Source organism: Erithacus rubecula (assembly GCF_903797595.1).
Source record: "Erithacus rubecula genome assembly, chromosome: 5".
Classification (NCBI taxonomy): domain Eukaryota; kingdom Metazoa; phylum Chordata; class Aves; order Passeriformes; family Muscicapidae; genus Erithacus; species Erithacus rubecula.
In genome coordinates, this window is record NC_136687.1 from 68,003,435 (window position 1) to 68,026,899 (window position 23,465).

The window sequence follows — 23,465 nt, forward strand, 5'->3', positions numbered from 1 at the left end:
CCCACCCAGAAAAATGTGTTATATTTTAAACAGTCCACTCCCAGGTAAACCAAAATAGAAATTCCTGCAGAATGCAGGGGTGTGCCTGGGTTCGATACACCCATCCTGGGGTTCATCTGTCTTCATATCAACAGCTCAGAGCAGTTTCACATCAGAGGGTTTAAGTAATTTGCCTCTGAATATAGAAACACGTTTACTTGATGCAAAGTGCCCCTGACACTTCAAAGAGCTGATCTGCATCTCACCAACTCAGCTGACCAAGGTACACAGGCCCATTTAACATGGAATTCACAAAAACACAGGCTATTTTTCAACAGAAAAACATTTTTATTGCATCGTATATTTAATTACATTATCATGAGAAATCCGCCTCTTTATGTACAATTTTCTAAAGCAGAATAGTGAAAATTAGTTATTCTTTATGAGTTATGACAGTATGTCATACAACTAGACATAAAATGTCTAAGTCTCTCCAGAACATGTACTGTTCCTTTAGATCTTGTGCATAAATACCAAATACTTCAATGTAAACTCATTTATAAACAAACCAACTAACCAACCTCAACATTATCTGGTTAAAAAACAAACCAGACATGGCACAAACCCCCACAATTTCATAGAAATTATTAAACACCTCTAAGTTTTGAATAGGGGCAAAAGACCTCAGGGGCAAAATTTGTGATTTCATTAGACAGTACCTTGTGCAAAAAGATCCAAGGCGTTGTGCATTAAAGGCTGGTGAGTTGGAGCAGGAAAAAGAGATTCAGCAAAACATCCTTGCTTGAGCCAGGTTCTATTCCCATGTAACCTGAACTGGCACTGAAATCCTAAATGCTAGACAGCACTCTTGTTATTCCTGCAGAAGGATTACCTCCAATCATCACAGGATCCATTCAAACCTCTCCTGTCACCCTCTGCAGACATTTTCAAAATCGTCCTCACAATGGGCCCATCTTATTTTCTGGTATTAATGCTATTTTATAAGTGTTTATCGGCAAGTAGTGTTTGGCAGGAAGGAGCTTGCACAAAGGAGGAGAAAATTGTGAGAATGCTGCTGAGAGGTGTCCAGCAAAGCTTCCACTATCTTATCAAATGGATTCTATCACTGTATCTCAGTCAATAAAACCATACACAGGATTAGGCAGTAACAAATATGAGGAGAGGGAATGGAACATAGAACATATGATCTACAAACTCATCAGAAGTGGAGAGCTGAGCTGTTGTGTCCTCATAGCATCTGTTTCCCGGTGGCATACTTGTGGCAAACAGATAACTTCATTCCAAGATGTTCCTTCCCTCAGAGCTTGTTGAGTGGACTGTAATAAGCAGAATTCAAATTGTAAAGCCAGCTAGGAAATTTTTCCCTACATTTTTGCGCATACACCAGATAATAAATCCCACAGGATGCGTGGAAAAGATGCCTGATGGTGATGTTGGAACGTACTGTGGCTAGATTTGCAATTCATCAGGCATTACTGACAACCTGCTGGGTTGTCTCTTCCCCGACAAAGAAGCCACTTTGTGGACACATTTTTGGCGTAACTAACTAACCGGATTTCCCTACAGGAATCAACAGCAGTGGCTCGTTATTGAAGCCCCTCCAAAAGCTAGGTTTGGCCCCGAGCGCCGGCGGCGGCTGGCCCGGCAGGTACCTGCGGAGCATCCTGGTGACCAGGAGCTTGACCCAGGGCGCGGCGGGGTCCAGGCAGACCATCTGTCCCTGCTTCGTCGTGGCTCTGCGGGCGACACGGGAGGGGGTGAGGCCGGGGCAGGATCGGGGCCGGGGCAGGATCGGGGCCGGGATCGGGCACTTACATGACCTCGGGCACGGCGCAGTGCGGCCCCTCGGCGAGGAACTCCAGGCGGGCCAGGCGCCGCGGCGGGATCATCTCGGACACGGTCCGCACGCAGCGGCAGCGCAGCTCACCGGCCAGCGGCGCACCTGGCAGGCGGGAGGAGCTCTCTGAGCCTCGGCTCCGGGGTCCCCCGGAATCCCCCGGAACCCCCCGGCCCCCCGAGGCCCGCCGCCGGCGGAGGGGTAACCCCGGTTCGGCCGCTTACCGTGGCATAGAGCGGCGGCGGCCAGGAGGAGGAGGAGGAGGTGCTGGTTCATGGCTGGTGCTGGCGGCGGAGAGCGTGCAGGAGCCGGCGGGATGGCCCCCTTTCCCTGCCGTGCTTTTATTCCCTGCCGGCAGCTGCCGGGGGATTTCCCGGAGCGGAGCCGGGGGGGCAGAGCCCCGCTGGCCCCTTCCCACCGGTGGGTGTGTGGCGCTAAAGGAGCAGGGCGGAGAGGGAAGAGCGGCCGCTCCCGGCGCAGCGGCTCCTTCAGGTTTGGCAGCGAGGGAAGCGCAGCACTGCACCGTCCCGAGGATCGCCCAGGGTCGGCTGGACTCCATTCTCTGAAAGGAGCTGAGGCTTTTCTCGGGGGTTCTCCGTTAGCTTTCAGGATGCAAGGTGCTGTGCCGAAGGAGAATTTGGGTTCTGGAGCTTGCCTTGCTGCCTAACCGTGTGCAATCACGCACTTTTATTCAGTGGGCATTGCTCCTCTGAGCACCCCTTTCTTCACTCAGCTTTTGAAAACTGGAAATCTTTTTTCCCTGCAACTAGGAGACCTTCAGGACCCCTAGGTTGGATACCTACGGTCCACTACTGAAAGCCATCTGTTCCACTCCTCTGCACACATAGATCACTCTCCTTTTTTCATTCCTGTCGAGGCATTTTGCTAAGTTCAGTTATAAAGAAGTAAAATAGCAGTTTTCTATGAGCTTTTAATGAAAATGAGATGCAGGTTTTCTAAATTTTATTTACACATAGGTTTAGATCTGTCATTGTCAGCACGCTTCCTTTTGTAAAAAGTTTTAGTAAGAAATAGAATATTGTACTTTATTTGTCTTGTTCTTGGAGCTGGATTTTTTTTGAGTATCCAACTGTTTTCTTCCACAAACTGTTTGTGAACATGGGTGTGGTTCAAACAATTTATTCCAGGGTCAGGCTACCATGTATCTTGCCCCATGTGCCTGAATGCCTTAGATTACATGTGCTGTCTGAAAACAAAACCAAGTCAGGACCCGAAACAGGTAAAATACAGCAAGTAAAGCAGTCCTAGCAAGGGATTAAGTAGATAGAAAGTTGATGGGGCACAAAGACTCTCATTCCTGGGCTCCATCATCTGCAGCTCATCTGCTTCGTACAACTGCTGGCTCAGTTCCTCAGATCAGCCCTGCAGGAAGGCTGTATGTCCCAAGTAAATGGTGATTGCCCTGTGTTATCAGGAAATATCTGATTCCAGACACATATTGGCAACAACATCCTTGGATGCAGTTGGCTTTTATCTTGCCCTTAGAAGGAAGTTACATGGTCACGTTCAGGGCAGCCACTAATTAGAAACCTTCACTGTCATCCCTTGGGATCCCTTGAGATCATGGAGGTGGAATCCCCATTCCCTCCAGGCTGTAGCCACACTTGGACTGCAAGTTCCCCATATGGTTGTCCCAAGGAAGTGCCATGGTCTTTGCAGGAAGAGGGATTTGCCCAGCTGCAGAAAACTGAGGCAATAAGCAGGTAGGATGATGCACGGATAATCTGCTTCAGGTCATTGCAGCTGTCGTTGGCAGATGGAGCTCTGAATGGATGTGGGGGGCAGATCACTCATCCTTGTCACTCATGCACAGTCAGATTACACATAGTTCTTGGACACTACACATGAGTAAGGACAGTTACGTGACAGCACTTGGCTTTGTGCTTGCATGACTGCTACAAGAACTGACCCATCAGACTCATTCCACAGTGGTTACTGCTGAGGAAATTCCAGAAGTCCCTGGGGGTCTGGAGTGTGAGGCTGTTTTTAGACATGAAGCAGAAATGTGTGAAACTCTGCGGCCAGCTCTCCCTCGGAGCCATGTGCCAAAAGGAGCAGCACTCAGGTCATGGACATGCTGTGGTCCTGTGAGTCAGGACTTGCACAAACAGGCTGGAATAAGGGAAATGGGTGTCTCTGGGACTATTTCAACATGCAAGACCATCTGCCTGAGCAAGGCTGTGTACCTGCAGACTTCAGATTTCTCCTAGCTCCCTTCTGTGGGAACATAAGTAAGGTCTCCTCAGTCCAGATGACAGCAGCAGCAAGGCTGAGCTGTGCAGGAACTCTCTTGAATTGCACCCTTTGCCCTGCCTCCCTTCACCACCTTTGGCAAAATTCCTTTAGCAAGTATGGAAAAGATAGGGAGCAGACAGCATCACTTTAGAAAGATGAGTTGTTCCCTGCCTGCTGTCCTACCTCTTTCATTATCGCTAAGTTTGTCATGCACTGAGTGCAGGTGGTGCAGATAGAATCATGGAATGGTTTGGACTGGAAGGGGATCTTAAAGATCATCTTGAATTAAGTTCAAATTAGTTATTGTGAGTGGTGGTGTCAGTGTAGCTGGGACAGGACTCACCACAACACTTGTATTTGCCCCACACAAGTTGCCATTCAAGTCACCCACCTCTTCATCAGAAGCTGCTGTGTGAAGATACACCAGGAATCTGTAGTTCTGTGAAATCTCTCAGTCTCCTTTGCGTGGGTCTCGGGGTTACTGGGACACAGAAAGCAGTCCCAGCCCAGACAGGCCCTGAGTAGGGACATGAAGAGAATAAACATAAAGAGAATAAACCACTTGTCTCAATTGTCTTCACATTATCCAGTCCTTAATTCATTACGTGCAGGAAGTGATTCGGCTGCTTTGTTGCAGGCTTTGGCTGTATGCATTTCCACAGCAGGTATTTGTTTCCCTTGGCACCTGTAATGGGAGACATTCACTGGCAGCAGGCCCAGGAGAGCTACAAGACAATTAAACAAGGTATGTCTCACTTCAACAAGTAAGGACTTCTCCTAGAATTACTTTGGAGATGTATCCCAGATCCAAGTGTAAGGTGAACATTTATCATGGCCTAGAAACCATGTAACCAATTTCTGAAGGACCAGTCTTATTTCCTCCAGTGTTTTGATTAGGAATGATTTATGTTCTGGTCTGTAAAATGTCGAGTCACTGCTACCTAGTACTGTCTGAAGTGAGAGGGTATACACTGCTGATATCCTCTCATCTTCATTATGTTACCTTTTTTACCTACACCAGCATATTTCATAGTATTCCCAGGCCATGATGAGGTGCTGTTCCCTAACACCTACGATTGATTCCTCCTGTGGATTCAGCTCTGTCATGAGGTACAAACATACTTCCTGGAGACAATAACCAAATTTCAAGCTAGAGTTTTGTGCAAATTATGTTTTATACCTCTCAGATGTTTCATTTCCTTCAACTTCCCTGTGTGTTTCTCAAGTTTTGAAATGTTTCCAGTCCACATGCCCTTGAAAATAATACCAGAGGATGTAAGAGATAGAAGTGTCCTGTTGTTCATAACCTTCTGTCATGGAGAATCCCAACTCTGGTTTGCCAGCTGCATCATGGCACACGCCACACGTTGTTGTGTGCTCGTTTCTGTAGTACCCTTTGAGATGTGAAAATGCACATCTACAATAATGATCTGTAGCAAATGATGCTGAGTGTTTTCCTGCCCACCTTCTTGCTTCTTCACCTAACTTTAACATTGAGGAGCCCTCAGGTCTTTTTGTCTCCCTTCCACAGAGTGAGAGGTTCTCCACCTGTGTGCACTGCTGGGCATCAGAGCATGAACACACACACACACACTGTTGGTAGCTAAAAGGAATGTGTTTGTATTACTCAGGCATTACCTTAGCAAATAGAATGGGTTGGCTCTGAAATGTGGATATCTTTTCTCCTTTTTTCAGTTTCAGGTGCCAGCTTCCCTTTTCTGAGATTGTTGATGGGACTGCAGGGACTGTAGATTCACTGCCAGCTTACTTAGTGGGACTCCTGGACATACAACAATTCCCAAAAAGCGAGCGGCTGGTGGTGGACTCACTGATTTACACTTAACATATAAGGACAGGAGGGGCTTTGAGTTTGGGACCCAATTGTTTAGCAATTTGTTCTCACCTTTGCTGAGGAGGAAGAGTCTCTTGGCTCCTGACAGGCATGATCCTGCACAAAGATTACAACTGTGTGACTCCTACCTCCACAGAATTGTTCAGTTAATAAGCCTTGAGGTCATCACAACTTCTGAAAGGCAGAAAGAGCTCCTCTTGTCCTTACCAGCAGCAGAAAATGTTCTTCATGCTGTGAATTGCCTGCAGGCTCTTGCCCTGGTATCTGTGTGAACTACACGTGCAGTAAAATACAGGTCCCCTATCAGGACGTTGTTAACTATGGTGAAGCCTTTACTTCTCATAGGGATCCTTCAGAGAAGCTGTGATAACAAATTCCTCCCATCCTCATGCTTATAGCCTGATAACAAAGCTTTCAGTCAACTTGGAAATGAGCTGTTTGGAAATAAATGCATTAAAATTTGTTCCATCTGCAGATAGTTGGAAGGAAGCAAAATATGAGTCTCTTTAAAATGAGCTATTCACCCCCGAAAAAACCAGTCCAAAATCAACACTACCCCCAACATGGCTTGAGGCAATTTTGGTTTTCAGACTCAGTGGAGCTGAATAATTTTTGGGAGTGTGCTTTGGATAGTTGTGGTCCTTTGGTTAAAGTGATAGCATCACCTGAGAAAACAGTGACATGAGGCATCTGACCACAAGAAAACTGGAATGCTCATTGGAATCATCATGAAATCTTTGCAGTTTTCTTTCATGACACCCAGACTTTAATCCTGTCTGTTACTTTTACTGGTTGTGTAGCAATGAAGGAAAAATGAAGAAGTCATACCTGACTTGCACCTTAGCAGGCACCGAAGCTGCCACCTCAGGGAATGCTTTCTTAGAGCCCTTCAAGTGTCAGGTGTGGGCTCTGTCTCCAGTGTATTTGGACTCTGCAGTAAAAATGAATTGGATTGTTGCTGGCAACAAAAAATGGCTGATATTTGTTGAAAGGAAGGAAAAGCAATACTGATACATTTGCTTAGTTGTTATTGAATTATCCGAAATAGCCTACAGAGCAGCAGGAGGGACATGTATCCTTTCAGCTTGTTCTAGGAGGTGTTTAGAGAAGGAGGTGTTTGCAGGAAATACACTGATAACATTTTTGGTAAATGTGATCACCACTAAGCTTACTGTCCATGGTTACTTTCCCCATTATCTTGTATTTATTTCTTTTTTTTCTTCCTTTTTTAAAATTTCCAGATAGTGCGACTCCAAAGTGCTTCAATACATGCAGGGTACAGGACTATGCCAACACATTGTGCTAAAAGTTATGGCAACAAACATGAGCAAAGCATTTTTTCTTTCTTAAGAACTAAGAAATTAAGATTGCTAGTGAGTGCTGCGGTCAGGAGTAAACTGAGGTGGCAGGAGAGTAAGAAAGCTAGGAACATTCAATGGGAAAGAGGCTGAGAAAAAAGCAGCATTTGATTTAATTGAAATTCATCATTTCTACCTTTGGTTTTCTTCTAAACAGTGAAAGTCCCTGTAAAATGAAATTGATGGGGACATTGAATGGAAAGAATAATTTCTTAGCTACAAATACTATTTTGCCCTTAGCTCTAGAACACAAACTTGAATTTGACAAAATCCTTGATTTCTAATGAGGTTTTTTCTTGTTTATTCAAACCTTCATTTTTCTAGGAGAGCACTGTTCCACTGGCAGACTTTCCATCTGGATGGCCCTGGCTTGTATTCCTGGTAAACACCATTTGAAACACAGTACAGGTACTTTTCATGCATTTTCTTATTCTTTTTTTTTAATAGTCATTTTAGTACCAGAAGACATTACATGCTGTCCCTCATCCTTTCCTCCAGCAGGAATAGTTTTGTGAGAACTTTGTGACATGGAAATGAGTCCAGCATTTGGCCTGGCAGCAGGTCAGGTGTGTGTAGGTAGATTGGCAGCTCTTTCCCGTGTTTACTCCTCAGCTGAGTCTCCTGCTGACTTTGCTGAGAGATTTATGTATGCAAAAACACACTTGGGTTTTCCTTGATGGTAACAAGAAATGGGTGAAGCTGCAGTGCTCAATAGGAACCAACTACAACAAAGCCTGTTTTCTTTGGCTCTTCTCACTGAGCTTGTGCTCACAGTGAGCAGTGCTTATGTAAATCACTTCTCTTTCGCAGAACGACGGCCTTTGCTGGCAGAGGTGAAGTACCAAACACAGAAGAAAGCAGAAAATGAGGAGCTGGTAGAATTTTGACTACAGGGATGCAGTAAGTCAGCAAATGTACAGTTATCAGCTTGATTGTTGGTCTGCTGCTGGCCATGTCTGCCTCAGCAATGAACCAACTGCGTGGCTCTGCTTCCTTTGCTTGATAAGTCAAACACAAAGCTTTCAAAGGGTCAGGTTTTTAAACAAATCACCTGCTCTTCACTGTATTGAGTGACTAAGTGCCTTTCATAGAGGTCTGACACCTGCATGGACAAACTCATACTTTTCAGTACAAGCAATAGATGGCAGGGGGTGGCATCCAGAACAAAGTTCTGCCCTTTGGTCCTTTTCTGGGCTTAGTATATCTTGCTTTGCCTTTATTTTTTACTTTTGCAAAAGCCTGACCAAAGGGAGAGCAAGAGTCACTCATCTGCTGTTTATGATTATCTGCTGCCATGGCAGGTGGCTGTGCTTTTGTGAGTACCTGTGAATAGCTACTGGCCTTCAGTTAGAATCCTTGCCTTTGAGCTGCACTGTAACTCTTTCATCTGTGCCTGTGCCACATTCTCACACATTCTTATTCCTGCAAGAAGTTCTGCATGCAGTAAAAAGAAGCCCTTGTGGTCCATGCTCTCATTCACATGCCCTCTCTCACTGTTATGAAATCTGCCACTGACGCTTTAGATGCACTTCACACAGAAACAGTGTTCCAAGCTTTTGCAATTTTATTGACATTTTGCCCTCAGTACAACAGTTGAATTCTGATTCTCCTGTATGCTTGCAAACTTTTAAAAAGTGTGACCTTGAAAACAGAAGAGGAAAATAGGAGTTGTCATTTTTTTTGAAGTCTCCTTATTTCTACACAAACATGTAATATATGACTTAAATAAAATAATCAGGCTAAGAGGGCTGGCTTATTCATTATGAGCTTCTCTTATGAGCTATGAAGCTTTCATCATTCTGGAAAATCATTTCAAGGAAAAACCAAGAAATTGTGAATCTTAGGAATGCAGTGTGAGTGTTACTTCAGTGCTTAATTTTTTTTATTTAAATTCTGGCATTTTGTATTGAGCTGAGACAGAAAAGCTGCTTAACTCTCCTTCTCAAAAACTGAAGGTTCCTTTGGAGCTAAGTTAGTTAACTGGGTCCAAAAATGCTCTCAAGCCACTTCCCTAAAGTCTTCTTATTTCCACAGGTTTTTATAGGGTGTCTATGTATGAAAAAGTTTTCTGCAAAAGGTGAAAAGATTAGATTTTGCTCAGTCCACCTGTCCTCCAGTAAGGAATAGGAGGAGTCGACAGACTGACACTGGAGTTGCCAATGTGTGCTTTGGGTGGTGCAGTCTTACTTCACAGTTCTGCTGGTGTGCTTGGCTGAGTCACTGGAGATGGGATCTGGGAAATCTAGTGCAACCCTTTTCTTCCAAAAAAATATTGATCACATTCCTCATGAATTGGAACTTCCGTTGAATAAGGTAATTGGACCTATCAGATGTTGATCTTGTTAAAATAAATTATATTTGTTAATGATGAAAAGTTATTCAGCATAACTGTGTAGAAATCTGCCTGCAGAAGGTTGCAGAGATGTCACACTGCTGCCTGTTTCATAAAAGGGCAGAGGGAACAGAATCAGTGACACTGGTTATACCAACAACCTTCCAGACACTTACACAGAACCTCTCTCTCCAGAATTCTGCAGGAATTGTGAAGCAGTCTGTGCACTGACTATAAGTGATTTAAATGCAGGTAATATTTAAGTAAATTTTCATGACAGTTTTCAATAGCAGAGATCTCAGGCTTGTTTTTATAGGTGGGAAAATTCTTGTTTCACTTGTGCACACAGAAACAAATCACCTATTTGCTCCCCCCAAAGTTTCCATGGCAGTTTGTCCAATGTCCAAAGGATCCATTTTCTGTAGAGTTGCTCACAATATCTTGCTAACAATAATAATAATTATGAACAAGAATAAATGCTAGGAACAAATCTTCAATATAAAGTCTATCCTATGTGTAATTTTCCTGGGGGAAATGGGATTTTCCCTTGTTATGTGATAAGAACATAAGAAAAGCAGACATTTTAGGATGGAAAGCAGTCCATAGTCTTTCAAAAGCAAGTAAAGCATGTGTTTGTCACCTAAGACAAAACCAGGATGTTTATGTTAGCCAACATCATGTTTATGTTAGTCAATAATCAGCACAGATAGAGAAACTGAGGCCGAGAAACTCATGTTTGTATCCTCTGCTCTTCCAAGGAAGAGTTACAAGTATTTTTCAGGGACTTTCCAGTATTTCTTCCCATGACTTCCTCTATAGTTTGTGGTGTTTATACATTAGAGAGAAATATGCTTTCATTATTACAAGGACAGCAACCACAGAAACTCCAGGGGACAAACTGCAGCTCTCCAGACAGGAGCAGAACTCCAGCAAGCAGGCATGGGAAGGGGCTTTTGAGGACAGGGAAATGGCAGGAGGCCTTTGCTTGCTCAGTTGGTATTTGCACTTTTCTTTCTCCCCCAAATGAACCTGTTGTGGAAAAAAAAAAAAGGAAATAAAGGTGGTTTGAAAGCAAGCTGAAGTAAGGGCCCAAGAGAATAGCAGAGGACAGAAAGGGTATGTAAGCAGCTCTGCTGCATTCCATGATGTGGAGGGCACTGAAATGAAAGGAAGATGATGAATGCACAGCTTCTGCTTGGCCTGATGGTTGCAGGGCCACAGGGCACACTGTTTAAAGTGGCAGAACTCCTCTAGCTGGTGCCAAAATAAATATGGTGAAGGAGAGGACTGACATCAATCTTACTGAGAAGGGTCTTCAAGAAGAAGCAAGCCAGACACAAATGTCTTATTTTATGAACACAAAGTTACCCAGCAAACATCCTTCTGCTGTTTTATTACTATCTAGATGTAGATAAAAGTGAAATAAAAGTGTCCATCCCTCAAATAATCTTATACTATATATAGTACATAAAGTTATACTCTAGTTAAAAGCAACACTCTTTGAATTTATGCCCTTTCTCTCTTATTCCCTGTTTCCTTCTGGAAGATTTTTAAGAGAGGCAGGCATCATGTGCTCAGCACACTGCATTTCAGGGATCATAACAGGAAGGAGCTGTTACACCAGGACAAGTGCTTGCTCTTTGGGTACCCAAAGTAAAGGTCACAAATTCCCGTTTTGGTGGTCAGATGGTGGCCTTTTGTTGTAATAAAGATTTTCAACTTTGGGGCTGAAGTGGACACTTTGCAGTGTTTAGGCATCTGGGGGTAAAAGTCTTTTATCTGCAAGGGAATTAAAGAAGGGGCCTTGCTCTAGAGCCCACCAGTCCCTGTGGATTGGGAGCAACCTGAGGAGAGGAGAGTGAGCCACTTACCCCACCCTAAGAGGCTGCTAGTGGAGTCAGGAGTGCCAGGAACCATAACAGGGGGAGTTATGGTACTATGGACTTAAAAAAATTTAATTTCAGTTCCAGAAATCAGGCTGGCAAAAAAGCCCCAGAATTTTCAAGGAAAGTAAATGAAAATTTAAAATATCAAACAGATAACAAATGAGGTTTTTAATGTAAAACTTTTAATAGTACATTTATAGGATTAATTACATTCTCTCAATCAAACTCTATGTATGTCAAATGGAGCTTTTTCTATTACCTGATGGACTAGCTAATTACACATACAATCAAGTACAGAGTTATGAGATTGTGAATATTTCTCCAGGAATGAATAGCAGGAATGAAAAATCCAGTAGAAATTAAATAAATTATAATTGTTTTCCTTCTTACTGCTCAATAAATACATTTATAAATACCATGGAAATCACAATACATAAATACCAAATACAGTCTTACACATTCTGTAGGTTAGGTTTTTCAAGTTAGACATTACAGTTCACAGTCTGGCCACAGGCTGACTGTGGTTCAGGAAGCTGTTGTTGACACAACATACTGGTGCACTCCAGGGGAGCAGGAGGATTCATCAGTTTGCTGGTGAAATAGCAAAATTACCAGGCTTAGTGTAAATAAGCTGTGCTGCAGGTGCATTGCACCTCACTGCATCTGTTTGGCTCAAGTGGCTGCCGAGGCTTCTCCATCTCCTTCAGCAAACCACTTTTCCTTCAGTGTCACAGGCAGCATGTCCCATGGACAGCACTGGCCATTGTGAAAGAATAAATACACACAGTTAAATAAATAGATAAATAAATAAAACCATCCATAATTAACATCATAACACTGATGCAGGATCTCAAGGTGGTGCAGTGCTTGAGTGATGCTTTTCCCAAACATTTCCTTTGACAGAGGAGTAGAAGCAGTTCCCAGATTTTTTTCTGTCCTGGTGTTTCTTAGAGAGGAGAGTCAGAATTTTGCTGAGCCCTGTTAAGAGATGAGGGAAGAGGATCATTTTAAAGAAGGTTCAAGTTACCACTGCTTAGCATTGCACAATTCTTTCCAATTCTTTGCACTACTTGAAGCACAGGGAGAATAAAATCGACGTTTTGAAAGCAGCTACTGAAATCCCAGCGTGTGCATGTCTAGTGTCCAGCTGGGAAACCTCTGCAGCACAAGATCCTGCAGCTACTCACAGCAGAACTTTATTAGCTCAAAAATAGCAGCTGAGTAAGGGGAGGATGATGGTTTTTAAGCCTTATTTTTCAAAGGGAGGCAAACACTTCTGTGTTTCCCTGCAGAGTTGCTGGTACTCAGAGGTTTAGTACTGACCTATGGGCCTGAGCAAGGACCCTGAAGCACAGCCAGGAAAACTAAAACTGGTTCTGTAATTAAACAGGAAGCTTCCCTAGTCTTTAAATCTGATTAAGAAAGAATGGGAAGTATCACTATGGAATCCTTTGAACTGGATTTTTCTGGGAGGTTTGCCACTCAACTGCCCAGATAGAGAAAGAATGGGACTTACCTGGCCAAAATTGCCTTTACAATCAGCTGCACCCAGGGAGCAGTGGGCTCCAAGCACACCTCTTTGCCATCCTTCAGAGTAGCTCTGCAAAACAGAGAATAAAGAAAAGTCAGAAAACTACTGCATGGATTGTTTTACTCACAAGATGTAATCTTTTATTTTTAGATCAGATAGCATAAATTCATCCCAACTACTGTAGTTTAGATTTGGCTGTTTTGCTTTATGCATTATGCAGCTGAGGAGACCAGAACCATCTAGAATTGTGTGGGTCTCTGTCTGATCTCAAAGCAGTCACACATTCCCAAAATATTTTCCTCTATATATGAACACTTGTTTTGGGTTTGTTTATATTACTAAACACAGCAATTGAAACCTCCAGTGGTGAAAAGGTGCTTGAGCAGAATAAGGATTTTAACATCCTAATGTCTTCTTTGTGCTGTTCAGACCAGGTTAGGTTGATTAATTGTTTCCCTAAACTGCTTGTTGGAACTTAGTTTTTCTCCTTGAGTCTGCCTGCCTAATAAATGCAGGGCTCAAACTACATAATTACCCTGTGTAGTAAGAGCTGACAAGCCCATGAAGTTCACATTCTGCCACTAGAAATATTTAATAAGTCCCCTGACAGACAAGCAGTGGTCAGTTCAGGAATATATAAGAAATGGCGAATATATACAGAGATGGCAAAAAACATGATGTTTCAGTTAAAGCCATCCCTCTCCAAATAAAACCCAGGTCAGGCTGCATGAGGTCAGCATGCTGGCCGTGGTGCTTGTGAAGCCCAAGAGCCCAGAAGCAGTGCAGGGGAAGAGGAAGGAGCCTCTTGCAGAGCTACTTACATCACTTCAACGTTCTTGCAGTGGGGGCCGCTCTGTGTCAGCTTCACGTCTTGGATGGCTTTGGGGGGAATGAACCTGGAATGAGTGGCTATGCACTGGCACCGCAGCTCCGTTCCCATCCTCGCCAGGGTCCTCCCTGTGAGCACAAAAGGCACATGGGGTTTGACAGGGTCTAGGGACAATGTAGCAGGCAGAAAGCACAGCTGCTCCATTGTAACAACGCCCTCAGTTAAAACATGGCATTTGTCCGAGCTGCCTAAATCCTCACCCTAAAGGGAGCCTTACTTAGGTTTCAGGAGAGCTGGTGCCCAAGTACATTGGAAACTAAACTAACAAATCTTTTAAACACGAACCCACTACTTTGTGTTTACTAACCATACTGGCTACACAGTATGGTTAATTGCATTGTTTTAATATCTGGATCAAAAAACTTGGTCACTCTGCAGAAGACAGAGCCCTAGATTTGTTCATTAAATGAAGGTTTGCCCATGTTTCTGTATTCACATTATTCGCTCTCTCTTTCCAACTGTACATTACTTGCTTGAGGCAACATGGTCACTAAGCAACAAATATGAGATGATAAACTGTTATTATTTGTGTGGGAAGGGAGACAAACATTAAAACACTTTAGAACAAAAATCTGTCTCTAGCCACATACACTTCAACTGAAGCAGAAACAAAGCAAATGCAAGTTGCATCCTTTAAATATTTCCCACGAGATGTCAGTAGCTCATTAGTCTAAGGTCTACATGGTAGATCTCTGACTGAAGAGAGGTGCTGAAAATCTCTCAAAAGAGACAAATTTAGTGAGACAAATAGAAAGCTACTCTGCAAGGACAAGCATCTCAGCTGATGCCTGGGCAGAACTGCAGCCAAGGGGACTTTGGGAAAGCTTTGCTTACCTTGAGACACAGCTGCTGAGATCAGGAAAAGAGCCAGGACAGCTACGAGTTTGCCGTTCATGGTTGGACAGGAGTTTTTCCTGGGTTGTTTGGGTCTAGTTCTATGAGCTTGAGTCCCAAAGGATTGTTGATGCCTGCTGTGTGTGGGGACTGTTGATTCCTGCTTATATACTGTTTTGTGCCCAGCCTCTGTACTCTGCTGGCAAGGAGATTGCGTTAGAGGAATTTCCCAGATTTTGTCTGGGGGTGAGTCACATGACTGTTGTGAAACTTCTTCCTAGATGACGAGGAATTATTCTGCAGATAATGATACAATGCATTAATTTATTAAAATATGTCTGTGGTAGTCACACATTCCAATTATTTCGGCAGACGTGTAAATTTTGTGCTTTTCCTAAAGCATATCCTTGTTTAGTAATATAACTTCAGAATGGTTTCAGTTACATTTATGTTATCACTTACTAATATTTTCTTCAGGGTTATAACTGTTCTTTGCAGATGTATCAGGTCTATACTTGAGTCTATACTGAATTTCTTATTGCCACTCATGGTGAAAGCTTCTGCTTACCTGATCTAAGCAACCACACATGTATTCAGGCAGTGCTGAAATTAATGAAAAGCCCTTTACTGCATCAGAATTTTACCTCAGCACTATTTTGACATAAAAGATTTTCATTTTAGTTTTTTTTTTTTTTCCTTTGTTCAAGGGGCATGATGCAAAGTAAATTCATCACTAGTTCTTTTTGTCTAGTAAGGAATTGAGACTGCAGTATTCAAAGCTCTCTTTGGGAAGCAGATATTGAATTCTGGATGGGTTTGAAATCATGCCTGTGCTTTTCATGTCACACATGTTAATGAACAATAAACAGAGGAAACTTTATATGCAAACTAAACAGCACGACCTGCTGAACACAACTGATTTTGTTTCCTCCAGAAGTCCAGATATTTTTAATAAGCCTTTTCTGGAATCTTTTGCAGTGACCCTAGGTCCTAGCAGAGGGGCTACACAAGCGTGAGAGTTATGGCACTGTACAGAGTTTTCTTTTAGAGAATCTTGTTGCATGAATGCTGAGCATTTGTACGCTGTGGCTGGGGATAATATCTTGCAAGGGAGACAATTCCAAGGGAAGATGGGCTCAAATGCTGACATTTTGCTTAAATTTAGGTCTGTATTTTCAAACCTGGCTGGAATATGAGTGATTAGGAGAAAGCCTTCTGTTCCATGAAAACATCATCTTTTTTACATGATGATTTTTGCTGTTCATTGTCTTCAAACTCAAAGCCTTGTGGTTTTGGGATCTGTGGACTGAGTGAGGTACTTCTCCTCAATCTGGGGACTTCATAAAAACTCATCTCCAGCATGTAAAGCATTGCAACTTATTTATGGTAAGAATGGAATAATTTGTCCATCATTTAGTGTTGTTTCCTCTGTGCCACTTGCCATTAACTTGGTAAAAGGAATTTTATGATAAAAATTCATTTGTTTCCCATTACTGTGTGGGCTGCCCCAGGAAAAGATCCAGCAGCTTTATCTCTCCTACCTCTTTTGGAGCAGTAAGTTGACAAAAGATACTGATTCTGACTCCTGATGGTGCTGCTCTTTAGCTGTATCGCTTAGAGAACTTAAATGAAAAATACATTTAGTCCTCTAAAGGTGTGAACCAGGAGAGGATTTTTCTAGGAACTTAAGGTTATGTTTTATTGCTTATATTCTATTATGATGTAGATGTTGTTATATTAATGTGTGGTTTCGCTGGTGCCAGATTGTAGATAGCAGAGTTTTAACCATTGTCTTGGAAGATTTTGCTGGTTTTTTTTCTTTTGATTTCTCTCTGTGTCTCCATACATGTATGCACACACAGAGAGGTTAAATTTACATTTGATTAGAGGCCCCCCTTTTTTTAGTTACTATTTGCAGCCTTATTATGTAATTTTGGTGTGTACTGAAATGTCATTAATATTTGAGGAAATAAAAGAGAATTCCCCTTCAAATCCCCAAGTGAAATCAGTGAGTGCTTGTGCTCCTGACCACCAGGCTCAGCTATTTCCTGCTGTGGCAGTAATGCATCTGCAGAATTTCCCAGGGCAGAAGCAAAGCCAAGAGCCTGCTCCACCTATGATAAGCCCTGCCCCTGAAGAGAGCGAGTGTCCACCTAAGAGAGCAGGGTGTTTGTAATGGAATATAAATCCCTGCACTTGTTCACCAGTGTTACATTTCACCAGGGCTGTGTGAAGGGGGGGTAAGAGGGACAATTGAGGTGTGAAAACGTCGAGCCATGAGATCAAGGCACTCCTAAGCTGTGTTTCTGGGAGTGCCATGTTTTGCCCAAGTTCTCCCTACATCCCTTCCACACTGTGCCCAGGATCTCATCCAGACTTTTGTCATGGGAACTGCAAGTCCAGTATGAGATTCTGGCAGCTTGTTTTACTGCCAGCCATCAGACATGACTTGTGCAAATGGAATTGCTGCTCCTTTGGAGGGATAGCGTCACCCAGTGAGCTGATACTGCCCCGAGCAGAGACCTTCCATGCTAAACCCTGCAACAGCCACGCAGGCAGGGAACAAAACAGCACTTACTCAACAGCCTGATTACTGAAAGTGCTGAAAAGGAAGCAAATACCTCCCGTGCCTGTGTTCTAAGGCAGGATATAGCTTGTGTTCTCCATGTTGCAGGATGGAAACTAGTGGTTTGTCATGACTCATCACCCTGTGTAATGAGCACAGAAGTCAAAAGGGCATCTGCTGTGATCCTGGCCAGGACCCGTTAACCTTTGTTAATCTTTGTCTGTAGCAAAGATGCCCCTGCCCAAGGGACACGCTCAGGGATTCAGGTGTACAGAGGCTGAGCTTCAGTCCATTGCTGGTTTGAGTCACTCCAGGTCCACAGGAATGCTCCAGCTCCTGGGCTGATAAAGTTACTCTTAGAAAATTAAGAATCTGTCTTTAGACAAATTCCATCCTCTGCCTTGAGATGTTGTGCACATAAGGCCAAGAGGCCCAGGAGGCAGAGCTTTTGCTGGAATGAAGGAATGGTCAGACTGTCTGCCCATTCCTGCCTCCTGTGTGTCCTCTGTTCTAGCTACTCTTGCTCCCAGGGAAAACCTCACTCTGTCTTCTGAAACCACCTCCTTTCCCCACAAAGGCCTTGGCATTCAGCTGCCATTGTGCTTGAGCTGCAGAGAGCTGAAGGAGCAGCTACAGGAGCTGAGAACCAATCACTCCCACTGCTCAGAAGCTGTGCCCAGGGTTGTGCAAACACTTGTGGAAGTCTGCAGTGAGGCAAGGCTTGGGGAGCAGATACGTAAAAAGCAAAATATCTGCTAGACATCAGAATTGCTGGAGGAGGAAGTGGTGGCAAGGAAAGGAGAAAGGCTTAGGTCAGCTTGTGGGGTTTGTCAAACTTCAGTGTTTAAACTTGGATGGTTATGTAGCCTTAGTCAGATCACAGCAAGTGCTGGACTTTGCTGAATCCCTCTGGAATCACAAAGCAGCAGCTTATAAGTTGATTTGCCTTTTAATATATGTATTTATAAAAACAGTTGTGTGTTGCTGCATATTTATTTTTTATATATATTTTAGCTCTGCTTGAAAAGAAATTGACACATTAACATTAATGTTTAGCCATATAAGCATTCCCTTGGAACCCGGAATAAAACCACAGAATAAATATGTAAGCTGCAAAATCCTTTTTGTAAAACAAAAAATGTGGTCTATTAGGATGTCAGACAGAAGATGGTGCTCATAATTCCAAGATTACAGCTTCAATCTCCATATTGACTTTCACTTAAGAGTAGGATTTGATTATCATTCTGTGTCACTTACAACTCAGACTAGTCTGTGAACTTACATGAGAGAAAAAATTTGACCAAATATTTTCTGATATATTGAAATAAATATTGTGTTCTTTTCTTCAGGAATATGACTTCTAAACTTCTCTTGGTATATATGTATGTATGTGTCTCTGCCTGCATCTTCCTGTCTGTGAGTGGAAACTGCAGCACAACAAACAGAAGTCACACAGGTGATGCAGTTTCTCTATTTATAGCTGCTCCCTTCCGAAAGCTGTGAACTCCCAGTCTTTACCCTGAGGCTCAGAGTGACTTGGAAGTGTTGATGAGACAGGAGGTAGTTCAGGTATCAGCCTGTGCTTGCTTGCACCTTCCTTGCACCCAGTCAAACACCCTTTATCTAAGGTCACTTCCAAACCCTCTTCATTCCCTGATCTGATATTCCTGTCATACAACCAATATCATCTTGAGATCTCTCTCCTATGGTCTGATGGTCAGCCTGGAATGTCTTACTTCTGTAAGAGCTTTGTAAGTTTTTCCTATATCAATCACTTTGGCTACTTCCTGCAGGGAATTTCACCTGGTAGTTTGTTGCCTAATCAGTGAAACTCCTAAGGTATTTCTGCAGTTCTTTGTAGCTGAGCCTTGTTTTCACATCCTCATTTAGCATCACCAGAGCACTTCAGGTCATGGCACATGACCTTCCAGATCCCATGGGGAGGTCCCTGCTGGCCAAACCCAACAGGACCTCATACAAGGTGGTGTAAGAATCCATGGCTGATGTTCCTTTATCAGTGAAAGCTGATCTTCTCATTGTGCCCTTCATATCTATGTATTCACCTGTTACTTATCCATTTCCAAGGCATGTTTCCTAGCCTTGTTATTTCCAGTGTTTGGTGATGGTTGTGAAGGGGTTTCAGAAAGGCACCTACCTGTGAGACCTGCCACATCCACAGTCTTGTTCTCACCTGCAAACAACTGCAACAAGCCCATGAGAGATTGCTTCCTTCAAAGCTGCACAGTGATTTCTCATTATGTGTTTATTCATGTGTTTGTTAATTGAATCCATTCTGGTTTTGCTTTTAGTAAGGATAACTAATTTCATCTTGTTTATTCTCATACTTGCAACACTTAAATGCTTTCATTAACCTTGAACTCCTTGATCTATCACAGATAGAAGTTTAGAGAGAGTGGCAGCAAAGAAAATTAGATGAATCAGCAACGATTTCAGGGAAAGAAAAATAATCAACTCTAGTAATGTAGCAGAGAGGGCATTCTCAACTGCAGTGTTTTCTCTCATTTCATATGCTTGCAGAAATCCAAGGTTTATTCTTCCTTGAATTTTCTTTGACTGGTGACTCAACATTCTCCCTGGCCCTGTAATTAGATTAAGTATAAAATGAATTCAGAAATTAATTAAGGAAACAATTACTATTAGTACAAGCTAAGGGAGAGCAATCAGTGCTCATAAATCATCAATTACTTATTTTTACTGTACCAACCAATCGACATTTGTGCAAAGAAAGAAAAACAAATCAAAATCAAAACTGTTCCTGCATGAACTGCTCCAACAGAAAGAATTTCCATCTGTCTGTGTGCAAAGTAGGGATTTGACTGTCCCTGTCTACAGCAGTGAAAGCTGTTGGAAGTGCCAGCTGCATGCCTGAATTACAGCCAGAAAGAGGAAGTGAGGCTTTGAGACCTTGCCTTTTGGAAGTGTCAAACACAGAAAGTGTGCTGTGTCTCAGCAGTGCTTTAGGGGTATCATAGCCGTGGTCTTTTGGGTGGTTTAACACATCAGGAAGATATCAAAGGAAACTTTGACTCCTTAGGCATGTAGAAATATTGCTTTAGAGAGAGCTGATGGAAAGAATTACTAACCCCTAAAGAGAGTGAGCACTTGCTTGCCAAGAGAGCTTTTCAGTGCAGGTGTTCCAGGACAGGACAGCACTTACCTGGCCAGCAGAGCCTTTACAGTGAGCTGGACCCAGGGCGCCGTGGGCTCCACACACACGTCCCTGCCATCTTTCAGCCTGGCTCTGCCAACAAAGCAGCAGAGAAGGTAAGGCCAGCTGAGCCCTCACACTGCTCCTAATCCATGGAAATCTCTCTCAGCCAGTGAATGGAGGACCTGCTTGGGTTTGTCTTATGTGTTTGGGGGGTTTTATGAGTGATGTCAGAACAGGTGTTTATGCTGTAATCTTATAATGAGCCTAATGAATTTTCTGTTTGGTTCCAGTTTTCTGTCTGGCCATACTTCAGCAGACCTTTCAGGAAATTAATTATCTGGAAAAGTTGGGTTTTTTTAAAACCAAACCTGTCTTAAATTACCAATTCCTAGTGAGGTGGAACGGGATGCCATGCAATGCTGCACAGAGGGTATGATTGTACAACCATTATTTGCCCAAGAAACCACTGCAAAAGCATAAAAGCCTGACAGAGCCTGTCTGTTTACTGACTGCATTGGTCTGGTCCCTGTAATTAGTTCCAGGAGTGGTTTTAAATGCAGTTTACTGCATCTTTTATTTTGCAGCCAGATAGAGTATAATCCCAATTCCCCACTCCTCAAACATGAAAATGCTCCATGTGCAATTCTGACACACGAAATAACTCGGTGCCTTTCAAACTCTGCCACATGCAGGCCAAGTCAGAGAAATTCTTTTAACTCATGTCAAGAGGATCAAGTTTGTATCTTTGATTGATTCTTCAATGTCTAAGTTATTAATTGTGCCCGGTGTTGTGGGAATCTGACCCTCCCCTCTGATGTTGTTCATAAGTAAGATAACAGCAGAAAGAAATTTAAAACACTATTTGGAAGCTGCTTGTAACACTGGCTGGGAATTAGCTTATTCCTTCAGATATGAGGCCTCCTTCCTTATACCTGATGTCTCTGAGGTTTTACTAGGGAAACACACAGCCACCCAAAGCACAGAAACAAATAGGATGAGAAATGCAGAGTCAGTTCCTCCTGTAGGATGCAAGATGCTATTTAGGAAAGGTGCTCACATGATTTCCACATTTCTGCAGTGAGGTCCTCTTTGGCTTATTCTCACATCCTGAATAGTCTTGGGAGGGATGAACTTGGAGTGAGTGCTTATGCACTGGCACTGGGAGCCTCTTTCCTCCATCTTCTCCAGGGCCTTGCCTGTGGAACAAAACTCTGTTGTGTCTAGGAGCACGAACAGTCTCTTTATTTGTTCCCCTGCAGCAAGCTGTATTTCCTCCTGAAGCCTCATTCTTGTCCCTCAGACACTCTGTTTTGCTGAATGCTGGGATAAAATTAACAGCATCTGCACAACACAGCAGCTGCATTTTCAGAGCTGTTGGTGTGCAGGTGCATTTGAATTTAAATTTGGATTGCTAAGTTTCTGCCATGATCATCTGCTCATATTCCTTATTCTTCCTTGCAAACTGGATAATTCTTGTTCTGTCATCAATCTGCCTACCAAGAACAAAACTGAAAAAAGGATAAAACTGTCATTTGTAAAAGAAGAGCTATATGGACATATTTAGGGAAAAAGGTCCTGTTTTAATTCAAACGCTTATTAAAAATCTAGAGACAAACACATATTGTGGCATAGGAATAAATTCATTTGCAGACAGAAGCATATTTCACTCATGGAAATATCCACAGCATCCTAAGAGGTACAAATGATCCTTTTACTTCTGAATGACAGTTAACTGAGGATGCACTTCTCTTGCAAAAAGCCATCATGGACCTAGTGTAAGCCCACTTGCATTTGCATGTGTATACTTATTAATTGCTTACATGAGTTTTAAGAATTCATTTTCTTACCTTCTGACACTGCCATTGAGACCAAGTAGAGAACCAAAGTGACAGCAAGGGATTTGCCATCCATTGCTGTGCACGTTTTCTTCTTGACAGAGGTCCCACTCTGGTGCTGCTTCCCATCAGGCTTTATACCTGAGAGGTGCACTCCCATAGCCTGAGCACTGAGAGGTGGGTTCTGCACATGCACATTTCCTAACACATGAGAGTGTTGCATAAGAAATCCAAACCTCTGCAGTCCATTCAGTGGCACTTCAAACTTCCCTTGATTTTGCTGCTTGATTTTTTGTGTATTTTAAATTATTCTTTAAATTGTTATTGTATATTTTCAATTATTCTCTAAATTGTTATTGTTATCCATCACTTTCTGTTTGCACTTCTTCATGGGATATTGGCTGTAGCCAACAATGCTGAGCTTGCACTTGGAATCCAATACAACATTACCAGACATCCCTCTGAGCCAAAATAAAGACACTTTTTCCCTCCTCTGTGAAAATAGAATTTGTGGTCAACTCTTTGCATGATGCTTAAGTGCCTTGTGCAAAAACATTTACCCAGCATATTTACAAGAACTTTTCATCCCAATCTTACAGACTACATTTTGATATGAATCCAACTAAGTTATTTAGGAAGTGTTTTATGAGGACAAGACACAATTCGTTTCTCTTGTTCTCTGAAAGGATTTTGTCTTTTTCAGTTTGGCTCAATGGATTTAGATGCTTTATTCTGTACTGAAAAGTCTCTTTAGTCATTAAGCAGGAAATGATGAGCTTAAAATGACTGAGGCATTGTCACCAAAGTCACTTAAGCTCTTCTGAAACTTTCATCTGTTCAGAATATAAAAGGAGAAAGTATCTGGCAGTAAGGGCTGTAATGATACCTGGTTAAAATAAGCACTTAGGAAGTTGCTTGTTTTTCTTTCTAACCTCATGCATTTTGAGTAATCACAGGTGTTTAAGACAGCAGTTAACATGTCATAAGACAGGGAAGAGCAGCCCAGTCTGGTGAAGGTAGACACCAAGTCAGAAGAGCCACAATGCTTCTCTTAGCAGTCTCCAAGAGCACTGAAACACATTTTCGGAAGCATGAGGGTGGTTGTTGTGCTTCCAAG

At 42.7% G+C, this 23,465-nt stretch overlaps 3 protein-coding genes across 3 annotated transcripts; all 3 read right to left on the reverse strand.

Annotated features, from left to right (window-relative positions):
• Positions 1-335: 335 nt before the first annotated feature.
• LOC306802820 (growth-regulated alpha protein-like) lies at positions 336-2,612 on the reverse strand. Its single transcript, XM_079307398.1, has 4 exons — positions 2,062-2,612; positions 1,816-1,942; positions 1,653-1,736; positions 336-1,316 (listed from the first exon to the last, which is right to left on the reverse strand). Exons 1-4 carry the CDS (start codon positions 2,111-2,113, stop codon positions 1,298-1,300), a joined length of 282 nt encoding a protein of 93 aa, XP_079163524.1. The 5' UTR covers positions 2,114-2,612; the 3' UTR covers positions 336-1,297.
• Positions 2,613-11,715: 9,103 nt separating this feature from the next.
• LOC306802870 (interleukin-8-like) lies at positions 11,716-15,725 on the reverse strand. Its single transcript, XM_079307489.1, has 4 exons — positions 14,776-15,725; positions 13,874-14,009; positions 13,038-13,121; positions 11,716-12,499 (listed from the first exon to the last, which is right to left on the reverse strand). Exons 1-4 carry the CDS (start codon positions 14,834-14,836, stop codon positions 12,469-12,471), a joined length of 312 nt encoding a protein of 103 aa, XP_079163615.1. The 5' UTR covers positions 14,837-15,725; the 3' UTR covers positions 11,716-12,468.
• A 3,931-nt stretch (positions 15,726-19,656) lies between these two features.
• LOC306801935 (interleukin-8-like) lies at positions 19,657-22,523 on the reverse strand. Its single transcript, XM_079305506.1, has 4 exons — positions 22,361-22,523; positions 21,571-21,709; positions 20,520-20,603; positions 19,657-19,941 (listed from the first exon to the last, which is right to left on the reverse strand). Exons 1-4 carry the CDS (start codon positions 22,506-22,508, stop codon positions 19,866-19,868), a joined length of 447 nt encoding a protein of 148 aa, XP_079161632.1. The 5' UTR covers positions 22,509-22,523; the 3' UTR covers positions 19,657-19,865.
• Positions 22,524-23,465: the final 942 nt, after the last annotated feature.

Excerpts from the sequence above, each read along its gene's own strand:
- LOC306802820 (XM_079307398.1), bottom strand. The coding sequence starts at position 2,113 with ATGAACCAGCACCTCCTCCTCCTCCTCCTGGCCGCCGCCGCTCTATGC. Across the intron at positions 1,943-2,061 it reads CGCCGCCGCTCTATGCCACG|GTGCGCCGCTGGCCGGTGAG; the intron begins GTAAGCGGCCGA and ends CCCGCCTGCCAG. Across the intron at positions 1,737-1,815 it reads TGCGCCGTGCCCGAGGTCAT|AGCCACGACGAAGCAGGGAC; the intron begins GTAAGTGCCCGA and ends TGTCGCCCGCAG.
- LOC306802870 (XM_079307489.1), bottom strand. The coding sequence starts at position 14,836 with ATGAACGGCAAACTCGTAGCTGTCCTGGCTCTTTTCCTGATCTCAGCA. Across the intron at positions 14,010-14,775 it reads CTCAGCAGCTGTGTCTCAAG|GGAGGACCCTGGCGAGGATG; the intron begins GTAAGCAAAGCT and ends TTGTGCTCACAG. Across the intron at positions 13,122-13,873 it reads TGCAAGAACGTTGAAGTGAT|AGCTACTCTGAAGGATGGCA; the intron begins GTAAGTAGCTCT and ends TCTGTTTTGCAG.
- LOC306801935 (XM_079305506.1), bottom strand. The coding sequence starts at position 22,508 with ATGGGAGTGCACCTCTCAGGTATAAAGCCTGATGGGAAGCAGCACCAG. Across the intron at positions 21,710-22,360 it reads CTCAATGGCAGTGTCAGAAG|GCAAGGCCCTGGAGAAGATG; the intron begins GTAAGAAAATGA and ends TTTGTTCCACAG. Across the intron at positions 20,604-21,570 it reads TGCAGAAATGTGGAAATCAT|AGCCAGGCTGAAAGATGGCA; the intron begins GTGAGCACCTTT and ends CTTTGTTGGCAG.